General features: G+C 42.7%; 1 protein-coding gene across 1 annotated transcript in view; it reads left to right on the top strand.

The window, feature by feature from the left end:
* nbas (NBAS subunit of NRZ tethering complex) overlaps positions 1-24,082 on the top strand; it is a 152,932-nt gene that overhangs the window by 17,736 nt on the left and 111,114 nt on the right. The window contains 9 exon segments of the mRNA XM_029462672.1: positions 1,164-1,439; positions 6,187-6,312; positions 6,642-6,793; positions 6,978-7,115; positions 13,303-13,381; positions 16,684-16,788; positions 16,891-17,027; positions 20,112-20,198; positions 22,097-22,250. Coding sequence (XP_029318532.1) covers positions 1,164-1,439; positions 6,187-6,312; positions 6,642-6,793; positions 6,978-7,115; positions 13,303-13,381; positions 16,684-16,788; positions 16,891-17,027; positions 20,112-20,198; positions 22,097-22,250 — 1,254 coding nt within the window.

The following is a 24,082-nucleotide window of genomic DNA, read 5'->3' as shown; positions in this document are numbered from 1 at the left end:
CCTGACTATATATTTGTGGATCGTTGTCATGGTGTAACAACAAGTGTGTAAGATGGTTCAAATGTGTGATAATGACATATGTATCCCTGGCTCTTTAACCCCCAACAAATACTTTGTTTTCGCATCACCCTCCACTTTTACTTTAGTCGCCCCCTTTCTCTCTGACTTTATAGAGAGTGATTTCTTCACCAGCCAGCTGCCAACTTTTTGGAAAGGTTTCATCAGCCTGCTTCAGTATGGACAGGGGGGGGGGGGGAGATGGGCGCATAGCTGTATCTAAAACTGAGAGATTATGCCTGTTGAAGTGACCTTCCTCGTATTGTGTACCGCCTCCACAGATGTGGACCGAAGTGACCTTGTGTGTTTACGATGATTACATGTGCATCTTCCGGTGCCTGATGAGTCGGAGTAGCGTGTAAGTGCAGCACTATGAAAGCTGCCTCAGCTCCTCATTGATTAAGACACTTAATGCTTTACAGGTGCTAAATGTTTCATAAACCCTGGCTGGGAGCCCCTCTGCTAGCGTCTTTCTCTACTTAGCGAAAACCCAGAGGGGTATCACTCCAAAATGTGAGGCCTCGCTGCAGCGTAGGGATGAAAAATGGGAAAGTAATGTTCCCCCAACTGAGGCAATCAAAACACTAGAAAACAGGACAAGTTGGAGAAAATACTCTGGACAGCTTGGATTTAGATTTCTTTTTTGTTTTATCGAGCAGCTTGACCTCGCTGTTGTTTTGTGTTCTAGACAGCTTGCTGATCTGGCATGAGGGTGTTCAATTAATTGTGTTTACCAGCTTAATCACAGCTAGATGTAAACTGTGCTGCAATGCGTTCCATTCTCTATTTTTCATTCATCACTTCCTGCTGGTGTCAAAGGCTGTACCATCTGATCATCTCAATCATCGGCCATTGTTCTGTTTCCGGGACAACAAGACGGATGTGTTTTTATGTAAAGAGACAACTGTGACTTTATGAACACATCCGAGGCGTGTGTTAGCGGCATAATTCAAAGTTATGTCTAAATCACTTTTTGTTACTCATGTTCATCAACTCTCTTGTGCACCATTGTTTTTGAATAATTCTGCTTCCATCTTAACTTTTGTCATCTCTCAGTTTGCCTCCATCCCATTCGTAACTATTTCTTTATTTTTTATTATCCACAGTGTGAGGGGAAGCTGTCACAGAAGCGTGGGCGCCTGGAGAGCAACCTGAGCGGCGGAGCCAGTGAGGATGAGGAGGGTGACGACGGCGGAGACTCTGACTCAGACGAAGAGTCCTCAGCCAAAGCCCGCTACTTTGGCTACATCAAGCAGGGCCTGTATTACGTGACGGAGATGGAGCGGTTCGCGCCGCCACGCAAGCGCCCCCGCACCGTGATCAAAAACTACCGTCTGGTCAGCCTGAGGTCAACAACACCAGAGGAGCTGTACCAGAGGAAGGTAGGCCTGGAAATGTCTGGAGTACAAGTGTTCACCTGTTGATGCTAAAGTTGTGCAGCGTGTTTTTATTAACGATAACAGCTTTGAACTTTGGCTCCAGATAAGTGCGATTCAGGTGAAAGCGACTTTCGACGTTGCTTTTGCGATGGCGGGATCAGAACTAACTTTGTAAAAGAGATGCAGATCACTTCATCCGTGTTCCTCCTATTGAATTTTAGAAGACTTTCACCCAAGCCACATTTTTCCATTTGAAAGAGTGAGTTTTTGAATGTGCCGGATCAGATGAAAGGAGAATAATGAGACCCTCTTTATGGCTGCGGTTTAATATCAGGTACTTCATTGCATAGCTTTCTGTAAAAATATTCCAACCACTTTCAGGATGACCATGATCCAGGAACTCTAAGTGAAAAAAAAACTAAAGACATTGAGGACTAGAGGCACAGCTGGGTGGTCGGTCGATGGGTAAATCGCTTTGGCCCAGAATGAAATCTCTCACTCAACTATCAGATGTATTTTCCCTGGATGATGTTTAACTGGCTCTACGTTATGGAGGAATGTATGGGCATGCATGTATATCAACGTTTACGCACAATGAAAGATCCTAGTTAATACGAGGCACTCTGTAATGTGAAATACAATTGAGAAGTGAAAAGTCTTTCAATCATAATGAGAGGTTAAACAGAAGCAGAACGTCCAGGCCTGCATTGTCAAAAGCTATATTCAGGTGTGTATCAAGGGTCGAAACATGATCATCATTCAATACTTATTCCTACTTGTGCGGATGGTTCGTCACAGAACGCCATGGTATTTTCTACAAACAGTTATGATCACCGGGGGACGAATCCACGAGGTTGACATTTGTGATTTTCATTAAAATATCTCAACAAGTGTTGGATGGATTGTGATGAAACGTGGTCCCTGCATTCGTGTCTCCCACAGGGTGAATTGTAATTACTTCGGTGATTCAATAACTTTTCATCTGGCGCCGTCTTCGGGTCAAGTTTTCACTTTAGTCCAATACTTTTGTCAATGACCGACGACATTCCCATCAGCCTCAGCTGTGCTTGGGGCTAATTAGCAAACGTTAGCACGGTAACACGCACGCTGCGCCCAATTACAGACTGACAGAGCTGCTGGCATTCGTCTTTGAGGTTTGAAGGAATGGGTCCCTGCTCAGTGACTCTGTGGAGAAGTCACATTACAATATTCATATTTCTGTCTGGACAGGTACTTTTTTTATTTGACAACGCGGGTCGCAGTGTGTTAAACCCAGCAGGAGTTCTCAGAACGAGGTAGCACATCTCATTCCGAGTGTAACAATGAAGTGTCGCATTTCTGTTACTGTTTACTTATTCATCGGGGCCCACACACGCACAACAACAATCGGATGTGCTAAGGCGAGAACAGCTTTCGTCAGTGCCTTTTTTTTATGTTTGGATTTGAATGCTCTTTTAGCTCAGCGATCCAAACAGCAATTCCAGAGCTGACGTGCGGTTCTCTGCCTCACACGCAAATTCATTTATATTACCTATTTAATATTTCAAAGATACTCCATCCCTAATTATCCCACCCCTTTTTGTAAAGGCCTTTATCATATTCAAATGTGATACATGAGTCTCAAGTGCCTCACTGTGATGCCTGTAATCATATTTTAAGATCAGTCGTCAATTCTCTCCAATGGTGGATATCACATTTCCCACGAAAGTCTTCATTTCCTTTTTTTTTGCCGCTTAATTTAGAAGCAACTGAAGGACGTCATATGAATCCGTTTGGTCACTGACTGAATTATAAAAGGCTGATCTGCAAAATTGGTTTCTGACTAAACGAATCCTGTGCCAGCTCAGTGAAGTGCTATTGTTTTGTTGGATCGGCGCCAGAGTGCTGGTGAGGAGAAATGAAAACCGAGCAAGATGTTCAGTCTGCTTTAAGGCTATTTCCTCAGTCCCAGGGGTTTCTCTGAAATGCTAATTGCTGCCTTGGAAATATGGCTGTTGTTGCCGCTCGCTACAAATTGCAGCAAAGACAACAACATGCTCCGTCATAAAACACAGTATCGGCTCTCAACGGTCCCAAGTTTTAGCATGATTCATCAGTCATTTTTATGACCCATCATCTACTTCCTTCTTCATCATTGTCATCATCATTAGATGCCATTAGTCATCGCCATCAATCCTAACAGTGGAGAGTTGCACAGTGATATATCATTATTATCTCTTTGTAACACTTGCTACCCCCGGGACTTCTCCAGCTGCTGCTCTCCTGTTGGAATTGTTTTTAATACACTCGTATCACATGCAGGCATGAGTGGACGGGGAGGACGGGTGTTTGCATGTGCATGTGTGTGCATGTATATTATTAGGTTTACTGTGTGTCAATGTCTGTATATTGCTTAGTTATGTTTGAACAGTTTGACATTTTCACTCTCACTCACGTACAGAAATACAAATAGTCCAGTTGACGGTGAACAGACCAGAACAAGTGATTTCGGGTTACTTCCTCAAGTCAGTCTCTTCCTGCGTTTTAGCGGTTTGATGATGCGTTCGGCGGCGTAACCCTGCCTGTGTGAGTAGCATACTGGCAGTGCTGCTAACCGTTTTATTAGCTGAATCCAGAGAGAGAAGGAAGCCGTTTTTGATGTCCTCCTACGCGAGGTTTAACTGTGTGGGGTTCTTATTGCCCTCAAGGAACCACAGTCTGGCTAATGTGTTGCTTTTTACTCCTACTCACACAAAGAGATGGATACTTAGTCTGTGTGTGTGTGTGTGTGTGTGTGTGTGTGTGTGTGTGTGTGTGTGTGTGTGTGTGTGTGTGTGTGTGTGTGTGTGTGTGTGTGTGTGTGTGTGTGTGTGTGTGTGTGTGTGTGTGTGTGTGAGCACTCGCACACATGTGCTTTCTCACACATTGAGTAGGCCTGCATAAATTGAGGTGACCATGCTGTTGTTGAATCAAATCATTTTGCGAGACGTTGATGTGGTCATTACATGTTAACATCTAAGTTTAATAATAAAAATAATAATGATGACAACAGCAAATACTACTACTGCTACCAAATACAAATAAATGCCGACAGTATACAGCAGGGATGGGCAACGTTGAGGATAGGGAGGGCCACAAAAAGTGTGTCCTCACTGCCAGAGAGCCACTTTGCACCCCCCCTCACGGAGCTCCGACAGCACCCCCCCCGCAAATTGACTCGCAGGCCGAGGGCCACATCCCTGGTATACAAAATACTTTGTCTGTGAGGCCGTCCTTGGATACAGGTTGGATTTGAGTTAAATGTTGAAATTGGAACGCTGACCTAAGCACAATGACTGTCCATGGTGCAGGTGTAATGTTTATCATGTTCACCAACTTAACACTTATTCACACAGGACTGAATAGGACTAGTACTAGTACTAGTACCTGGGGGCGTCTAGTGTTTTATAATAATTACGGAGGTCGTTTGTGATCTTACTCCTGTGCGAATATGCCACGACCGTAATTTGTCGAGTAAAATTTCCACCACATTAACCTAACATATTTCCCCGTGCGAATAGGCATCTCGTGATTTGGGGGGGTCGTAATTTGCTTTTACCAAGGTTTTCTTTTTGTTTTCTCCACGCCTTTTTGGAGTCTGTGTTGGCAATTCTAAATGAAATTCAGGAGGCTTATCTTGCTACACAGCATGGAAACCTATAATAGTTACAACATTTGTTTTTAATATGAGTGGATTTAATGCAGAGCCTTGACATCATATCCTGGGGATTTACATTTGAGTAAATACATGAGTTCCCCTGGTAATACCAATAGGGCTTTAGTTTGTGTTTTCTACTTTTAAATTATCCACTACTTTTGCTTTATGAACAAATACATGCGAAACTAATGGCATTGCTATTATGCTAAGTAGCACAAATGTTAGCACGCTAACACGCTAAACTAAGAGGGTGAACATGGTGAACGTACATGCTAATACCATGTTAGGTTAGCATTATTATTGTGAGTAAGTACAGCTGCTCGCCTGGCTGTGGACCTTTCATTATTTAAGTGAGGTAGCACTGCAGCTGTGTGTGATGTGAAGTCCAGATATCTGGCTCCTGATTCCTCTTTTGGCTTTTATCCCTCTGATTTTCTTTCTTCAAATATTCCATTCTCCTTCAGCCGTTCTCCTTATCCCGACACAGTAGACCCAATCCAGACTGTCACATTGCACATTTCTACACAGATTGAAATGTTTGTGTTCCTATTCAGTCTTTGAGTATTCAGAGTGCGTACTCAGGATTTCGGGAGTGCCATAGCTTGTGCACAGCTTTATTTAAAACATTAGCTTTTTTTTTTCTTTTCAGTGTGATGGAAAATGAGGCCAAGGACTTTTTGCCTTATGATTGTCTTTATATACACCATGTGGTTTTAATTCATTTAAAGCATTTCATTTTTTTTCTTTTGTTTAGGAGCACAATGCAGATGGAGATTGAATCACTCCCTTGGGATGATAATTGCATATAAAACATAACGAGTGCCTCGCATAAATATGAAATCAATCACAAGTTGTTTTATTGTGCTATATGTTTTTGTACCCAACCTACATTTTACATCAGAAAAAACATCTGTTTCTTAATTAGAGTTGTGTCTACTCAAATCCTGGACAAGCTTCGCATCAAATGGATTATTTCCTTCATTTCACAGACTGAATCACTTTCAAGTAATTATTCATTTGCTCGTCTTTCCTGATCGTATACATCGTGCGTGTACATTTTTGCTTATCCCACAGATTGACAATGAGGAATACGGTGAAGCTCTGTCTCTTGCTCAAGCGTATAAACTGGATTCTGACCTGGTCTACCAGAGACAGTGGAGGAAGAGTACCGTCAACATCGCCTCAATACAAGATTATCTGGTAAGAGATCGGAGAAATAAGGCAGAGAGATGTCAGGAAATGAGGAAAAGTAGACGGAGAGATGGTTAACGGAGAGAGAAGAAGAATCGTATCAGAATTTTGCTGTTTATCACAGCATATTTAGACGTCTGGTAAGAAATATACAGTCTATGTGTGTAGGCGAGTAGGGGTACAGCACACGCTTAAGTGCAACTCAGCCCCTTTACTCTATTTCACGCATCATTTTTTACCAATTTGTTGCAAATGTTCACACCCTTCCCTCCTAATTCTGTATCTCATTTTATCCCATCATTTCTTCTGAACTCCTTCCATTCCCACATCCCACGCAGAGCAAGATCTGCAAGCGCTCATGGGTGCTGCACGAGTGTGTGGAGCGGGTCCCAGAGAACGTCGACGCGGCAAAGGAACTGCTGCAGTACGGCCTGAAGGGAACCGACCTTGAGGCCCTCATAGCCATCGGAAACAGGGAAGATGGGGGCAGGTAGGGCATGCACGCACACATGAACACACACTAACGCAAATCCTTGAACATAACAACAAAGAATGTCAATCGATTTTCATTCTTTCTTACCTCTAGCAACCGGAGTCTCATTCCGCTGCATCATTTTGTTTATCCGTATTTATCTGCCAGCTACAGTATGTATCATCTCCTTGCCATCTCCCAGGTTTATCATGCCAGGCGACGTTGACCTCGACGACCTCCCCTACGAAGACATCCTGTCAGGGGATGAGGAGCTGGAGATGAAGAAGGAGAGGGAGAACAAGAAGAGACGAGAGCTGTTGGCCAAGGTCGACTTCAGCAGGTAGTCAGACTGTCAGATTGTTGGTTAGTCAGCTCAGTTATTCAGTCAGACAGCGGATGAAGACAGAAAGTCGCACCAGGCAGAAATGCTGCCAATGTTTTTGGATTTACAGACACTGGAGCTTTATATTTGAACAACATCACCAAGGCTGGCTAGTGGTTACAGAGACCATCCTTCACTATGGTAGATGCTTGGCAAGTGTCCTTGTGTAAATGACCACAGCCATTATTTTATACATACACTCCAGTATGGCACTCCTTTTTTAGCAGCATGGTTTTAGGATGGAAATGTTGGTCTGTTGGTCAGCTGGTCGGTTCACCACTTTGGTCCAGACTTAAATGTTTCAACATTTATTGGATAGATCGCCACGACATTCATGGTTGCCAGAAAATTAAGCCCGCTGACTTTCGCAGTCCCCTGCCTTTTACTGTAGCGCCACACAGCTGTGGTTCCAAGCGACTTACAGCATCTTGACTGTTGAACTATTGAATGGATTGCCATGAAATTTGCTACAATATACAAGGTCTAAAGTCTTTGGTGATCCTCTGACTCTTTTCTCCAGGGCAACCACTATGATTGACATATTGGGTTCAAAGTGAATTGTCTGGACAACTATGGGATGGATTGCCACAAAATTTGGTAACGACACTCATGGTTCCCAGAGGATGAATGTATCCTCCAAAAGGTTGAACATTTCTATTTGTTCAATATTTTGGTTTATAAAAACAACATTCCCATCAGCTTCAGACAGTGAACACACAACGATACCTTGCAATGTCATTGTGAGCATGTTAGCAAATTGATGTCACCATTTAAGTCAAAGCACCGCTGTGCCTACGAAAGCCTCACAGAGCCACGAGCACGGCTAAAGACTCTGTCTTGTCAATAAATTGCTGGAAGCTGTTTGTATTATTTTCACCGCATCACCAGAATCCAACAACAGCTCCCAACTCTCAATAGCAGTTGTTAGGTGGGTGGTAAAACCCCACCAAGGGAAACCCTGACGCTGACCTGTGTGAGTCGCTGGAGCTTAAATGAGGTTATTATTATTCACGTTATGAACTATAGTGATGGGGGCAGCAGCTGCACTATGGTTTGTTGAAAACAAAGAAAAGGAGAGAGTGTGTGGCGACGGTATTTAAGGTGTAGACATGGAAACAATGAGGAAATGGGAGAGGGGGCTGCCAAATTTAACACTGATTGTTTGATTAGGTCGCACACCGGAGAGCGGGGATCATAAAGGCAGGGACATTAATGAGGATGAGGGAGCGAGAGGGAGAGCGCGTTGGTGGAGATTAGTGGGTACTCTGCTGGAGGTAATTTATGCCTTTGTTGTCGAGTGCCCGGGGAAAGACTAATGAAAAACCCTTTAGTGTTAACTAATCACCTCTCGTACACACAATCACACACGTACATGCAACTACACATGCCCATGTACTCTCACTCGTACTGTGTTTACGCAAGCAAGCATTGTGCATACAGGTATTTCAAGCTCCAGTCGCTGGATTGTGCTGTCTCCATTGTTCTCTTCACCTCAAACACTTAACCAGTGAGCCTCCGGTCTGCATTTAAATGAGGAAGCGCAGGAACGCTGTGATGTAATATCTCCCCCTCAGCTCACTGTTTATTTATTTTGTGTCCCTTTTGATTTTCCTTCTGTTTGCCTCATAGTGTAATGGAACTGTGTAGCTTTATTGTGGACTTGTAGTCCATGGCAGATAAATAAAAGATGTGAAAAAGATAGAAGAGGGATTCAATTTTTTTATAACTTTAACATTAGAACAAAACATTACAATGAACAGTGAATTGCCTTCTTTAAATATGCCTCTTCTTCTTTGTGTGTGTGTGTGTGTGTGTGTGTGTGTGTGTGTGTGTGTGTGTGTGTGTGTGTGTGTGTGTGTGTGTGTGTGTGTGTGTGTGTGTGTGTGTGTGTGTGTGTGTGTGAGACTCTTGCTAATGGATCTGCCCATGTTGCCTTAAGGCCTGCGGCCAAGGTCTGAGACAGATAATAATTCTCTTAATTTCTTTTTAACTACACCACCATTACAGAAATGGCTTGATATCGATCACAGCTGCTCTGTATGTGCTTTTTGTGTGTGATGCTCTTGATGTAGATAAGGAGTGTGTTTAACTACTGACACACAAAGAGCATCTTTTGTCCCTCCGTGTGTTTTGAGGTTGTCTGTGTTTGTATGTGGACATATAGTATGTGTGTGTGTGTTTGAAAGTAGGGATCCAACTTTTTCAGTCCAGATGCCGATTCCTGGGCTTTGGGTATCGGTCGATACAGACGACAGATCCGATACCAGTGTTTAATTAATATGCTGTATGGCTGTGACTGGGATCACGCTTTATTGCATCAGGCTTGACTTAAACATTGCTTCCCTAACTTTGTAAAAACAAAATATATAACGTATAAATACATTAAAGAAAACCTCAAAATAAATAAGAATACCTTTTAAATGCAGCCACAAGTTGGTCAAAAAAGAAACGGGAATTACATTTCTCATATAAAATAATACAACTGCATAAAAATGAGAACAAAATGTAATAAGTAATCATGTAACCGTCGAACTTGTTAGCGTAGCGAGCGTGAAACAGCTGACATGTTTGTTGTTAGCTCCCTCAGCTAGGCGGTCTACCGGCATGCTGCGGATTTATGACATAGTATTTGCACGTGTAATCGAGACGTAAACAGGAAGTTGAATTTAATAGATTAGCCCCATTGTCAATGGGCTATTTGAATCAGTATCGGGTCGGTGCATCCCTACTTGAAACACACGATCTCCTGGGACTTTTTTTTTCTATCACCATTCAGTACAATGAAATAAAGTGTGATTATTCTTATAATATCTATTGGAAAACACTTTTTCAAGTCACTCTTAAAGATCGCTATTGAAGCATTTGTCACATTTTCAATAATGGATTTTTGCCAATAAGATCATGTTAATGTTCTTCTCCAGCCTCTCTTGTTACTACCAGTTACCAATGTAATCTCGCATAAAATACAGACTTCCTCAGAACTTGGTTATTGCTTCATATTCTTAACTGTCATGCTCCAGTCTGTTTTAAAACTGTTTTGGGTAGCATGCAGACAGTTTTATCTTTTTGCCTGTTTCTCATCAGTCTGCGTGTGCATAATAAAGTATAATTCAGAATGCGCCAAGGGCCATTATATCTGCTGCTCTGACTCTCTGCATACAACAAGATGGACAATACTGCAGTAGTAGTGTATTTATGTGTGTGTGAGTGTGAGTGAGTGAGTGTGAGAGAGGGGAAAAAGAGTGTGAAGATGAAAGTATACAGTCTGCTGCAAGGTGTTCTTATCTGATCAGATTCAGATGTCAATCCGAAGTCTCATTTTCTCCAGGTGTGTGTGTGTGTGTGTGTGTGTGTGTGTGTGTGTGTGTGTGTGTGTGTTTGTTTGTTTTACTGAGGCATCCATGTGCATGTGAAGGAAGACATGAGTGAAAAAGTGTTTTTGTCTGTTTATGCAATCCAATTTTCTCCCTCGCACTGTGTGATAATCGCTTCTATCACACACCGCATTTCTGTGAAAGCGTGTGTGTGTGTTTGTGTGTGTATGCACGCGCTTGTGTGTTTGTGTGTGTGTACATGAATGCAAATGTGGTGGCCTGTTTATGCGGTTCAATCTCTGTCCAGTACAGTCATATTCAGGGTGTTTGTACAGAGATGGAGGAGCAATGCCACCTGATTGTAATAACCTGCAGTCCTGATGGCTTAAAAATAAGTGATACACACACACACACGCACACACACACACACCTTGAAGCAATCATGTTCCAGTCCCTTTACATTTGACAGCATGTGCGCTGATGTGTAACAGTCTAAAGCACAGTTTAAGTCGTTCACATTACATCTTAAACCTCACAGCCCTCAATCTCCATTCAGATGTGTCCTATTTTTTTTGTTCACTCATGGCCCCCCTTAACCACGTTTTCCCCTTGAGTCACTGTTTATTGTAAGGGCAATTCAGGGAACTAATATAAACCTTTGCAAAGGAGCAGGCACTCTGTTATCCTTTTTGGTGTGCAGCCAGGCTGCCCATTTGTATGTGTAACAGTGTATCCCACGCTGTTTATGGCGTACGGCTGTGGAATTCAGCAGTAGGATTATCAATTTAGAAACGAGAGCCGTTGACCTGAACTGAAAATTCTGCCAGCTCTAACCTGTCGGTGGCCATTTCCACAAAGCCAGGCTGGTGTTTGTCTATAAGGTGCACTAAAGACAAAAAGTTTGATCTTTTAATCAATGGCTACCTGGTCATTTTGGGAATGACGTATAATGGCAAAGCACAAACCAAAGTACTGAACAAATTGACTTTTCCTGTAGCGCAGGAAATAATTCTGTGGTTCACCGTAGCAAGTGGCAACCTTAGAGAAAAGTGAAGCCAATGCGGAGGTGGCTTAAACGTGCATTCTCTCTAATATCCAGCTCTAACTCCACTGGTTGCAAAATGAAGTCCGATTTGTATAGAGGCCTATGAGAAAATGACCCTACGTCTCACTGGATTAATTACCTCAGTAAACATTATCCTGATAAGTTCATGGTCTCAATCGCTAGTTTCAAGTCTTCTTCATTACAGCACAATGTTCATTTAGTAAATGATGCTCCCAAGCAGAGTAAAATAAACTGCAAAGCAGGGCATGCTTTAGGGTGTGGCTACCTTGATTGACAGGTCACTACTACGGTGTTGTCCGTTTTATTCGTCTTTAGAAATGTAGAAATTTCACAGTGTGAATTCAGTTCCTGAAAGTTAATTGTAACATTTTGGTCATCTGAAAATGTCTTGTTCGGTTGTACTTAGCTCCACCCTCTCGTGTCACTGCTGGTTCCAAAGAACCAAGATGGCGTTGGCCAAAATGCCAAACTCAAGACTTAAAAAATAATAGTCCAGAAAACAATGGGGGACCGCGTGCATTCTTGATGCTCTCTCCTTGTCTCAGTCCTCAGTCCTAACAAGTTGTGCTACTATAATGCATAAAGTTGGCTCGTCTGGCTGGCATAGCTAAAAAACACACTTTTACAGATTGTACATTTGATTTAATAAACCGTTTATTAAGTAAATTAGGAGTTCTATCAAAACCTTGAGAGACGGATGAGCCAGTCACCATGTTTACTTTCTTCTGAAGTCACTTTATGGATGAGCCATTATTCAAAACCCCAAGAGGACAACAGACAGGGTAAAATAGCTTTCTAACATATCCTCTCATATCCACTCCTTCTCTCTCCTCTCCCCTCCTCCCTCCATCTGCACCTTCGTTTTTTTTACTTTTGCTCAGAAGAGGCAGAGCAAAGCAATAATTACCACTAGTACGAGTGCTAAGCCGCCACTCTTTGATGTGCCAGAGAGTGTGTTGAGCCAGTGTTAATCTATGTTAGTCTGTGTAGAGGAACCCTGATAAGGCCTGATAGTGCACTCTGTAATGAGGGATTAGGGATCAAGACTGCGTTGGAGGGGTCAGCTCTCCTGTGGTCACACTGCGGTTGATCCAGGCCAAGCTTCTTTTTTTTTAATTTTTAAAAAGAAATTAGGGAGCTTTGGGCGCTGCTCCACATGGTCAGGTTGTTTCATGGTGGATTGCACTTGGAGGGTGTGTGAGTATGTGTGAACTGAGGGGACGTCGCGGACCACTCGCAGTCGTATTCGGCCATGTGGTTCCTTTCCCATGGGCATACCTTGGGTGATTGAATTGTAGGTAGATCCTATATAGCCTTGTGCCTCGGTGTTTGTGGTCATCCAATTTATTTATGGTCGTGATTAAATGACATTGAAAATGGATTTGATTCTCGCAGGGCAATCCCTCACCTCATTGACAACTAGCATCCCATACATAATAACCGAAGGGCTCTTGTGGTCATAAGGAGTTGATTTGTGGCCCTTAGAAAATGATTAGGTCTAGAGGGCAATGTGTGGTATTGTAGTCACCAGTCCCGAGCATTGTTATATAGGTCCCTGCGGGTGTACTGTATAGGGTCAATTTACAGTTAATTTAAAGCTAGAGTGTGTGTGTTGGTGACGTGTCTGGACCAAGCTAGTTCGACAACAAAACACTATTTAGATCTTGTAATTTGAGTTTTTAAAGTGGCGTTTTAGATGTTAATTGTAATGTTGAAGTGATTGCAGGCATACTCTTGATTTGTGTGTATTCATGTGCATGCTTAGGCTGACTCTGGAGCAGAAGGAGCTGTGTCGGAGCCGACTGAAACTACTCTCCTACCTGGACCGGCTGGAAACATACGAGGTAACAACAATCACTCAATCATTTGTCGAGCACTTTGGGAATCCCTTTGAAATCCTGCACATATTTTTAATCGAACTAAAGTCATACTTTGGTCTTCATTAAAGCTGCAACTATTGATTATTTTTATTATGGATTCATCTTTTGATTATTTATCTGATTATTTTATTCATTTATAATAATACATTTTATTTGTATAGAACATTTCATACAAGAAATACTTCACAAAGTGCATTACAATAAGGGAAAAATACACAGAATTAATATAAAAACAGGGATAGAATGCCATAATTAATATGCACTCGTTAAAATAAGATTAAGATAAAGATATTGATCAATTGTTTGTTTATGAAATGTCAGCAAATACTGAAAAATAGCCAGCACAGTTTTCGAGAAGCCAAACGACGGATCGAAATTCAAAGATAAGCACTTTACTGTCATAGAAGACGAAGAAAACGACACAATATTCACAATTGAGAAATGGAGATGGAACATGTTTGCTTAAAAAATGACACATAGATTATCAAAATTGCTTCAAATTACTTTTCAATTTATCTACTACTTGTTCCAGCTTTAGATTTAATAACAAAAATAAACCATTCAATTGAAGTGTAAAACTCTGCGAGTGTCACTTAGCCGTGAAGCAGGGGGTTCACCAATATTTCAGAGATTACTTTAACACCCTGCCTCCACTGCAGCCCGTCAGCAGAAGCTTCAGTCCGTCAGTGTCTGCGCTGCAGTTACATCTGTAAAATGGGAAAATAGACTTTAAGCCTAAAGCCACTTTTTTGGTCATGGTTATACACATAAAGTGGAAGTCGTTACGCCCTGTGTAGACTGCTGTAATTGAAATGAAAGCATATCCATTCTGTCAGATAGGTGTGAAATGGATGACTGGAAAACACCACTGAAACGCCTCCTGTGTGAACACGGTGTTAGACCAGACAAGATAGTCTGCCCCATGACAGCCCACAATGTTTCACTCCTCTCATCTTGGCCTGGCAAGAATTAATTGTTGTAGAAAGTAATTGATTGGATCGGCTTTAAGCAGAACCCATCAGCTATCGGTCTGACGACGATGAGCCTCTGGGGGAAACAAAAAAATGTGGAGGTTCCGGTGTAACCAGCAGATATCTTCTTCTGTGCGCTGCTCATTGTTTACGGTCAGATTAGCAACTTCCACGTCCTAATCTCTATGAACAGATATCTGCATATGAATGAAGATACAGTTAAATTAAAAAAAGATAACAGGAAGCTAAATTGTCGTCAGAGTCAATGAGTTCTGAAATTAAATTTCGGCCAATGAGTTCCGCTTATTTTTCTCTCCACACACACTGTTTATCTGCATGCAACCAAAACCCTCTCAAATGTGATTGGTCAATACTACTCGGACTACAAATGGAAACCAGAACGCTTCCGAAACCAAAACCTTGTCCCCCATTCATATGCAGATATCTGTTTATAGAGATTAAACAGCCAAATAATACCATACAATGCTTTTTTGTCATCATTAAAGCATTTTAAAAGAACACAGTGGAGTCTGAATGGATGTTTTCCCAACTAATGTCTTATTATGAAAAGCCGAGCTCACGAGATTTAGGCTTGCTTCTGTGAGACTTCATGGGAAGGAAACTGTTTGAAGTACCATTAACCACGATTAAGTTTGAGGGTCACTAAAGGATCATATTATGTGTTCATTTACATCTTTGCATAACACACACTTAAGTTAATGTTTTTGTTAAACGCATTCTTCATTGCTTACTTGTTTTCCCATCGGCAACCGAATGCTTTCTTCGTTTTTTCTTCTTCTCCCTTTCATATCCAATCCCTCCAAAGCGCAGAGGCTTTTCTCATCTGCCTTTTATTGATACTCTCTCTTAACCCCACTAATCTCTTTGGAAATATTGAAAAGTTGGGGAAGATAGTTACGTGAGAGGAATTTGAAGTGTATGAATAAAAGAATGAAGGGTTTGGTAACTTGCTAGCTGGGAGACAAATTTGACATAAGAAAATATGGTTTTACTCTAATACTAATACAGCATATAAGCATCAGCGCAGCATAGATAGATACGTGCTTGAAGTGGAACTTTGACACTTGCAGCCACTTAACACTCTGGATTTCAGATTTACGATGAGTAATGTTAACACGCACGCCCTTTTCATCCACAATAAATCACGCTCGATCGGGGCCGTACTTTCTCCCGTGCAGGAGAGGACAGATGAGATTTCAGCTTGCTACATATTCAGACAAAATGACGTCTCTCTCTTTATTCGGACATTGTCATGGAAACTGCAGCACTCGTCAGATTCCTTTTGCCCCAATCCATTTTCTCTGGCTGTCTATGAATATGATATTAGGGTTTTTATCATCCCGACTTGGGCTGGCTCTGTCTACATACGGGCCATTCAAAGGCCCATCCATCAGACATGCAATATCACACACACACACACGCACACACACACACACACACACACACACACACACACACACACACACACACACACACACACACACACACACAGACAGGCATAGAGAATGCGACAGAGATTTTATATACACAGACGCACATAAATCCCTCCTAAGCCAAAGGCCAGGAAAACAAATGTTCCCTCTTGACATATGCGTGTGCGCACATTAACACACTCTCGTACCTTCCTCAGATGGTTTCAACTCAAAGGACAAGTCTGCTGTATGCCGGAACTTAAATAGCATCTTTGTCGACTTTGTCTATTCATCTGCAGTCGCATCCTCTACTCACTCTTTTCCCTCATCTTCAGTTTGACTTTCAACCAACTCACACTATTTTCTCTGGAAAGATAACCCTCTGCTTCACAAATGTCTTTTTTTATGAATTACAATTGTATTCTCTCTCCTCTCCTCGACCGAGAGCGTCGCGCGCGCGCGGCGCGCGCGAGCCGCGAAACGACGAGAGCTAACACGAGCTACGCGCTCGAGCCGCGCGCGCGAGCGCGCGCGCGCCGAGCGCGCGCGGCCGAGCGCGCGCCGAGCGCGGCGCGCGCGCGCGCGCCGAGCGCGCGCGCGCGCCGCCGAGCGCACGAGCGCGACACACACGCGCGCGCGCGCGCCGAGGCACTAGCGGACACCGCCGAATAGGATGCGAGAGCTCGTCTGCTCTTCGACTACGCGGCCTCTCTATTCTCTCTCCTAACGAAGAAAGTACAGAATCTCTCTCTCTAACAATCTCTACTTCTCCTCTCTCTTATATTCTAATTTCTAGCTCTCTCTCCTCTCTCTCTCTCCTCTCTCTCATCTCTCTCTCTCTCTCTTCTCTCTCTCTCTCCAGGAGATACTTGGCGGTCCTCACGTAGCGGAGGAGAAATATGATGCAGAGTTCTTCAAGAAGTTCCGCAGTCAAAATATCGTTTTGTCAGCAAGAAACTACGCCAGGGTAACATCAGACAAATGCAGTTTAATGCAACTGTTCTGCAATAAATTCAGGACTGTTGGAGTTGTTGAAAGGTTTCAGTCAGATCTTGTTATTTGCCTACAGGAGAGTAACGTACAGGCTCTGAACATCCTGTTCACGTACCACGGAGCCGATCTCCTCCAGCATCGACTGGCTATCCTTCACAATTTCCCAGAAACCACCTCTCCCCACGAGTACACCATGCTGCTGCCTGAAGCCCGGTGAGACACACAAAGGCAAACGTATCATTAAGGTCTAAATGAGTTAAAATACCTAAAGCAAGAAATTATCATTTCTGTCCAGTCCCTGAAGGTTCAAAGATAATGTGTTGCCTTCCTGTCTTTCTGTTATACAAGATGCATTTTCTGTGAGATCTTCCAATTAAATTCAATCCAGCGGAAGTAAAGAAGGGAACATGAAAAGAAAAATTGCCTCCTGTGTATTTTTACTGACAAGAGGGTAATGATTTATGTAGTCTGAATTCCATAGAAACACGAACCATTATATTCTTGTCTATTCCGTTGTACTTATAAAATTGTTATTAGACTGCACTGTGGAACAAAAAATTATCCATTTAAGGAAACATATCATATCAAAAACTTACATTTCCTTTGCTTAGTGCAGATATATTTGAGTATCTGGAGTGCCTGCTAGCCCACAAACTGTGAAATAAAACAGCCCAGTCAGTTTTTTGTGGGCCGCCTCATTCAGAAAACATGGGATTAAAAGATCCATCGTGAGCACTGTCGTTTTAAAAGGCAATTAAAGTAACTTAAAAATAAAAAAGATGTTTAGAAAATGTAGCCCAACTAAAATAAAGTCAGTTTTTTTTTTTTTTACTTTCAATTGTTTGTTAATTCCCTTTGCAAACACAGAAGCAGTGGTGTGAAAATACAGATACGCTCTTGGATGTCTGATAATTAACATTTACACCTCTCTAGAATTCACACGTCTCAAGCCTCTCTACACTTCAAATGAAAAGCTCCTAAATCTGGAATCGCACCTCGGTCGGAGCGCGCACTCGGAGGTCTTTCTCACTTCTTCTTCTTTGTAGTCACCGTTCACACGGCAGGAATCTTTCTTTACACTACACATGTGTACACGCAGAGCTTAAGGGTATATTCAATCACAACAATGGCATAAAAGGAGAGAGACTTAATTGCCACTTCTAAATTTACATGCAACCAATATGTAACATTTTAAAATGGTACAAGGCTTGGGGCAGTGGTTGCACTTGTCCGCCTGCACGTCTAAGTTTTCACTTCACCGTTTCTGCTTTAGGATTGGAGGAAAGCTGAAGGGGAGGGAGCGGATTTGTAAGAAAGAGATGATGGAGGAGAGTTTTGGAGGGGAATAAGTCATTCCTCACCCCTTTTAAGGTTCACTAATAGAGGTGAAAGACTGGATTTACTGATGAATGCAGCCAGCCATCCATTCTGCCTTTTTTGTTACCTCTAAATTGCTTTACCATTTTACTCTTCTCCCTCGCCGTCTCCCCCATTTTCAACCATACCTATATTCTCTGTGCCAGTATAAAATGTATTCATATAGCACATATACATTTGTATAAAGAAAGGCATGAGTACGAGGCCGATGTCCCCTGCAGTTAAAAGACGTATTAAATGTATAGAAATGCTTCTTCTTCCGTCTTCCAGCAGTACACGCTACACCACCAACGCTCCCTTTTTATTAGCCATGTCTAAGTTTGTATGGAGGTCAGGTGGCTGTGGCTCTGCAGTGAGCATCCATCATGGCTCTGCCGCTGTGGGGCAGTTTCCTATTTTCTCCAGCCTGTGAGCACCAACTGCTCCTCCCAACAGCGCGTTGCTCCTCCACTGCAGCAGACGGAGTCGGCTCACGCCATCTGTTTGGAGCACACTCACTATATACTAAAATCTGAAAGGGGGAAAATATTCTCCTGTTGTTGTATTGATCAAGTCTGCAAGGGGACCTGTAGAAGAATGCTGACTAGTGATATTTTGTTGAAAACCTCGCCTCTACCTTGAAAGGGTTGGCCCGGTGGAAATAAAAACAAACTAAAACACCGGCTCAAAAGTTTGCTTTGCATCTCCATTTTCCTCCCTCTCCGCTTCCCCGCTACTCTCAGGCTGACGTGAAGTAGACTAGGGGAGCGGGCGCGGAATAATTCATTTCCCCCCATCGATATCCGAGCTCTCACACCAATATTTACTCTCCACCCTCTAACCTGGCTGTCTTTAATGAGGAAAGAGTACCGGGGAGTTGGGGAACGACAGGAAAAAAGAGGAGAGACAGAGGTTCACTCTCTGCAGGCATTTTAGAGGAAGACTTCTCGATCTCTGTCGTCTCGGTGTTAAAACTCCAATCTGAATGGATGAACTCGTGCTGGAATGTTGGTAGAAATCTTCCTGCTTTTGCGCGTTGACATAAATCACATCCACAACTCGGACACATCTTATATATTTTGTGATTGAATAGAATTTATGGTCGTGTTACAAAAAAAAAAAAAAAGCCTGCTGCAGTGCGAGTGCACTCGGCCTTTAACTGCACCAAAGCTATAGATGATTTGTAGCCCGCGCTATCTCCTTGAGTTTTACAGCCTCACTACATATTTTTCTGTCTACAGACAAATAGATAACAAGAAAAAATGCTTTAATCCTAAAATAAGATATAAAACTGCTTCTGAACATTCCAGTGTCTCAGTTTGTGTGCATGCATCCATAAGTGTGCGTGCGTGTGCGTGCATGCGCGTCTAAGTGTCAGAGTCTTGTCAACACTGACACACGAGGTTACAGAGTCACTCTCCACTTTGGTTTCTTTTCTTGTGTGTTCCCTATTCATCTTCCTCAGACCTGTCACACTCAAGGAGACCAGGAAGAAGTAAAGCTTAGCACCAACATGGCGTTTAGAAAATAAAAGTGCTGCCTATTTATTTACAACCGAGGCACGACTCTTTTCCGAAAGTTCTTTGAATACTTTATTGCTGTGCTTTGTTTTTTAGTTTTTTTCCTCACCTCTTCTTTCCTTATTATGCTCTGCTGTTTCCATTTCCCATATGCTGCTACCTCTCACCAGAGGTTTCTGGTAGTTTATGACCATGTTTAGTTTGAGACAGTAAATGTATTTTCTGATTTATCAGGTGCCATTATAGAGGTCTGTGGGTAGGTGTCGTGCGGCTTATTCTTTGACTCTTGGCTGGTCATCAGTCTTTGTTCTGTTATTTAGTCTTGATCATATTTTTCCCCAAACTGACCCCTTTTCCTCCAATTTAGTATCGCTCTCCTCCTCCCTTCTTACAAGTCTTGCTCTGCCTCTTTCTCTCTCAGCATGGATGTCGGAGGCGATTTGTCGTTGATTCCATGGGACGAGAAGAGACACAGAGAGCTGGACTGGTGCGAGGCGGAGGAATGCAGGTAAATGGTCAACATCACCTTTGACGTAAACACCCTAACGTTTTCACATTATACACTAAGCGTTATAATAAACTAATATGATAGTTAAATCTCGCCGTACCCATGATAACAACGCCTCTCGCAGCGTAAAGCTATTAAAATCCAAGCTCTGTACAGACCAGATGCTTGTGCTGGCATCATTACGTGAAACAAAACATGACATCCTATTATCTAAATGTGAAACAGAACCATAACAAACTAATACCAAATCTTGTTGCACTGCCAATTTATGCCATTTGCTTGCTGCAGTAGGGAGGCCAGCTTCATTTACAATTTCGTTTAGCGAGCTCATTTTATTGCTCTTTGGTGTCGAGTCATAATATCAGTTGGCTATTGTGGTATGTGTTTTTGGCTGAGGATTGCAGGGTGAAATTATGATACTGTGATTGTGGGATAGCAGCAATGTTTAGGACTGTGCTTATGACACCCACGCTTACGTTATATTTTATATATTCCTATTTGTCTTTCATTTGTTCATGTTTTTGTGTCGTCTGCCTTCTCGCTCTAACCCTATGTCCTCCTCCTGAAAGGATGAGGGTGGTCATATTCTATTTTCTTTTGTAGTTCTCAACAAATCCCACGAGAAGAATACAATCAAGCGTTGATCTCAATGCTCTCTACTCCAAGCCCATTGGTTGCTACTGAAAACGGAAGTCTTTAATAACGGATCATTGAAAATGCTAAAATGTATTTACAGCAGCAGGAGAGTAAATGTGTGACCGATTCAAAAAATAAACTAAAGTGCCCATCCCATGGAGAAACACGTCGGCCTGCGCAACAGTTGGGCTCATTGATGTGTTTTTAATAGATTTTGTACTAAAATGAAGCTCTATGGCACAGAGCAATTAGCAATATCACACTTTGGCTACATAGACAATACTTGTTGCTAGGATGTATTCAAGGGCTGTCCCAGACTAAGAATTCACATAGTCGAATCTGATCGGTCAAGTCTTGCCGATCATCGACCGATCGTTTTTTTGTTTGTTTTTGCTCATTGATTGACACCGTTTGTTGTGTACAGGAGTGCGTGTGTAGGTGTGCCTCTGTCCGATGTACTGAAATGCAGCGGAGGTGATCGACAGACGGAACATTTCACGGATTCTTAGCCTGCTTTTTGTGGTTGTAAACAGAACTTTCGGCCACCATTGTAGCAATACACAGACAGAAGGGGAACAACGAAAAAGAGAGAGAGAGCGAGAGAGAGCGCTGCAATCTGTTTCTATGCTCCCTGCTGATTTTGACAAAGAATTCAAAATGTATTTAGCGCTCTGATAATGCTATGTTCTTATCTCAGTGCTCTTATTATTACATGTATTCTTTGATTTTGAAACGGTCGCCTTGTGTTGTCGTTATTCAGCCCTTCTGAGGCTTTCGCCAAGATGTTTCTCCGATGGTCCCGCAAGTTTGGATACTGCAACTTAGTCTACATGGGGATTTGTTCACGCACACTAAGGAGATTTATTGAAAGCACATGAGTTGTTTTCACATTTCTATTAACAGTATTCTTAATAGGCTGATATTTATATGAAAATGGGCTATAGGTTATGATTTATTGGGAGAAACCAAGCAGACATTCTGCCCCATGTAGCCCGAGTGGGATGATCTTTTGCTTCACAGCCACATTTTCCCACCACTGCGATAATTTGACTGTGAGATTGGCAGTCCAATCAGGCTTCATAGATCGAATCGTTGAATAGTCTACTATTATATTATATATTATAAAAACATCGACAATCACCAGATTTGACATTCAATTTGTCCTTCTCCTCGTTTTCTACCTTTACACCTTCACTGAAAAGAGAGTGAATAGATCCAATACATGTTCACACTTGCATCTAATCCCTCCATGTCTTCCTCAGAGCAATGCTGGACCAGAACTTGTTTGATGACGACAGCTTCCTGTATGAAGGGGCTTCAGACCGGCTGAGGTTCCGCACAGCCGCACCGTCTATCGAGCTGCTGACCGACTGGTACCAAAGCAGAGCAATGGATATCGACTCCTGCTCCAGACAGGTGCGGGCAGTTGATTTCAGGTTGCCAGCTGTGACAAAACCAAATAAGCAGGAGACTGTATCTCTGCAGAATCACAGCTGCTGATAGCAAAGACGCCTGTTGAGGTTCTCACTACTCTATTGGAACTTACAGCAGGACAGAAGTTCAATTAATAGACATCTGGCAATTGTGAAAATAATTGCCTTTGCACATTGCTCTTTTAGATGATTGGCGCAGAAACATGTGACAGGAGATGTTGCCAACCTCCATCAGTCAAGGTCACTTTGATCCTATCTGTGACACCCATTATCATATTTACCATATGGACTTCTAATGAAGAGTAACCAAAGCTTCTGTCATCTGCGTTCTGATGCTGTAACGGGGAAATATGACTTGATAGGACTTGTTTAGTGGAGTAATGGGATGTAACCGCCAGAGCTGCCCCCTCTCTCCACCCACACTATCCACATGGCAGCTCTGTCCCCTCTTTATCTCGCTCACAGTGATGGATCAAGGTTGTCACTGTGTTCTCTTTGTCTTCTGTGAAAGGACTAACTAGGGTGCAGTCATATCTTTCCCCCTCATTTCTCCATTCCATCCCTTTGCACTGGGTGTAAGGAGGGTGGAGGAGAAGGGGATTTGGGAGTCCATTGCTCATCTTTGAAGATGACTGGGGAATCGTGTCTTTCATCATCCACTCATAGAGAGAGAAAGAGAGACTGTGAAAAAGAAAGTGTTTATCTCCAAGAATCACACCAGCTCTCTCTTTCATTCTCTGCCTCGTTTCTTTTGAAATTGACCTCATCTCCTTTTGCTCTCTCACACTTTGCTCCTCTTGGGAACGTCCCAAACTCTCACGTTGCTCGCTTTCTCACACACTTTTTCACACTCGAATGGTCGCCACAGAGAGAGACTTTGGAACAGCTCTGCTGCCATTTGCCCTCCTTCCTGCCCTCTTCACTTTTTCCTCTCATTTCTTCTCTCTCGTTTATGGCCGTGTTTATGCTTGGGAGAGCGTTTTAATGGAGGAAATTGGGGTTTGATTAAAAGGAGCCACAACAGAGGAAGCTGGAGTGTTTAAAGCCAGTCAAAGAGGTGCATGAAGTGAGTCGCTGAATGGGAAGATTGACAATATCACCCAGAGGGAGAGAGAGAGAGAGAGAGAGAGAGAGAGAGATGGGTTTTAAAGAGCAGAGAATTGAAGTGCAACGAAAAGAAAGAAAAAAGGAGATACATGCTGGGCCAATGCGACATCCCCCTTGTTATGTTAAAGTGCATTACAAACGCAAAAATAGGGGAGGTCAGGGCTAACAGATGTTGAGATAAAAAAGGAAAGCAATCTCATGGAAAGAGCTGTCTGTGGGACTGAAAATCACAGGTTATAAGGGGATGAAAGGGTAGGAATAAAAGATAATAAAACAAGTGTTGTTTGAAACACTGTTGGCAACTAAATGAGAGGGTGGCTTTTTGGAAAGCAGACACAGAGGGGAGACGGGCATACAGAGAAGGCAAAGGGCCAGACTTGGAGTTCAAATGGAGGCCAGTCATGGCGACAGTTAGAGTTCTTGCAGGCGGTGGGAAGAACGAGAGGAGGTTAGAAAACAGAGCAGAGCGAAGGAGATAATGTGAAAATTATGTTTGAAAGAAAGGGCCGATATAGGGCAGGGAGGAGAGACAAAGAAAGTTCAAATGGAGTTGGAAAATCAAGTTGAAGAGTCTGTGAAATGTGCCTGGGTGGCGAGAGAGAGAGAGAGAGAGAGAGAGATGTCGCAGAGAGAGTTGTGTTACACAGCGCAGAGAATGATGGGGAGGGCACGGGAGACGAGGTTGTAATTAAAAAGTGTGAGATTTTA

Source organism: Cottoperca gobio, chromosome 24 (assembly GCF_900634415.1).
Source record: "Cottoperca gobio chromosome 24, fCotGob3.1, whole genome shotgun sequence".
Classification (NCBI taxonomy): domain Eukaryota; kingdom Metazoa; phylum Chordata; class Actinopteri; order Perciformes; family Bovichtidae; genus Cottoperca; species Cottoperca gobio.
The sequence above is the reverse complement of the archived record's forward strand: the minus strand, read 5'-3'. Positions and strand labels throughout refer to the sequence as shown.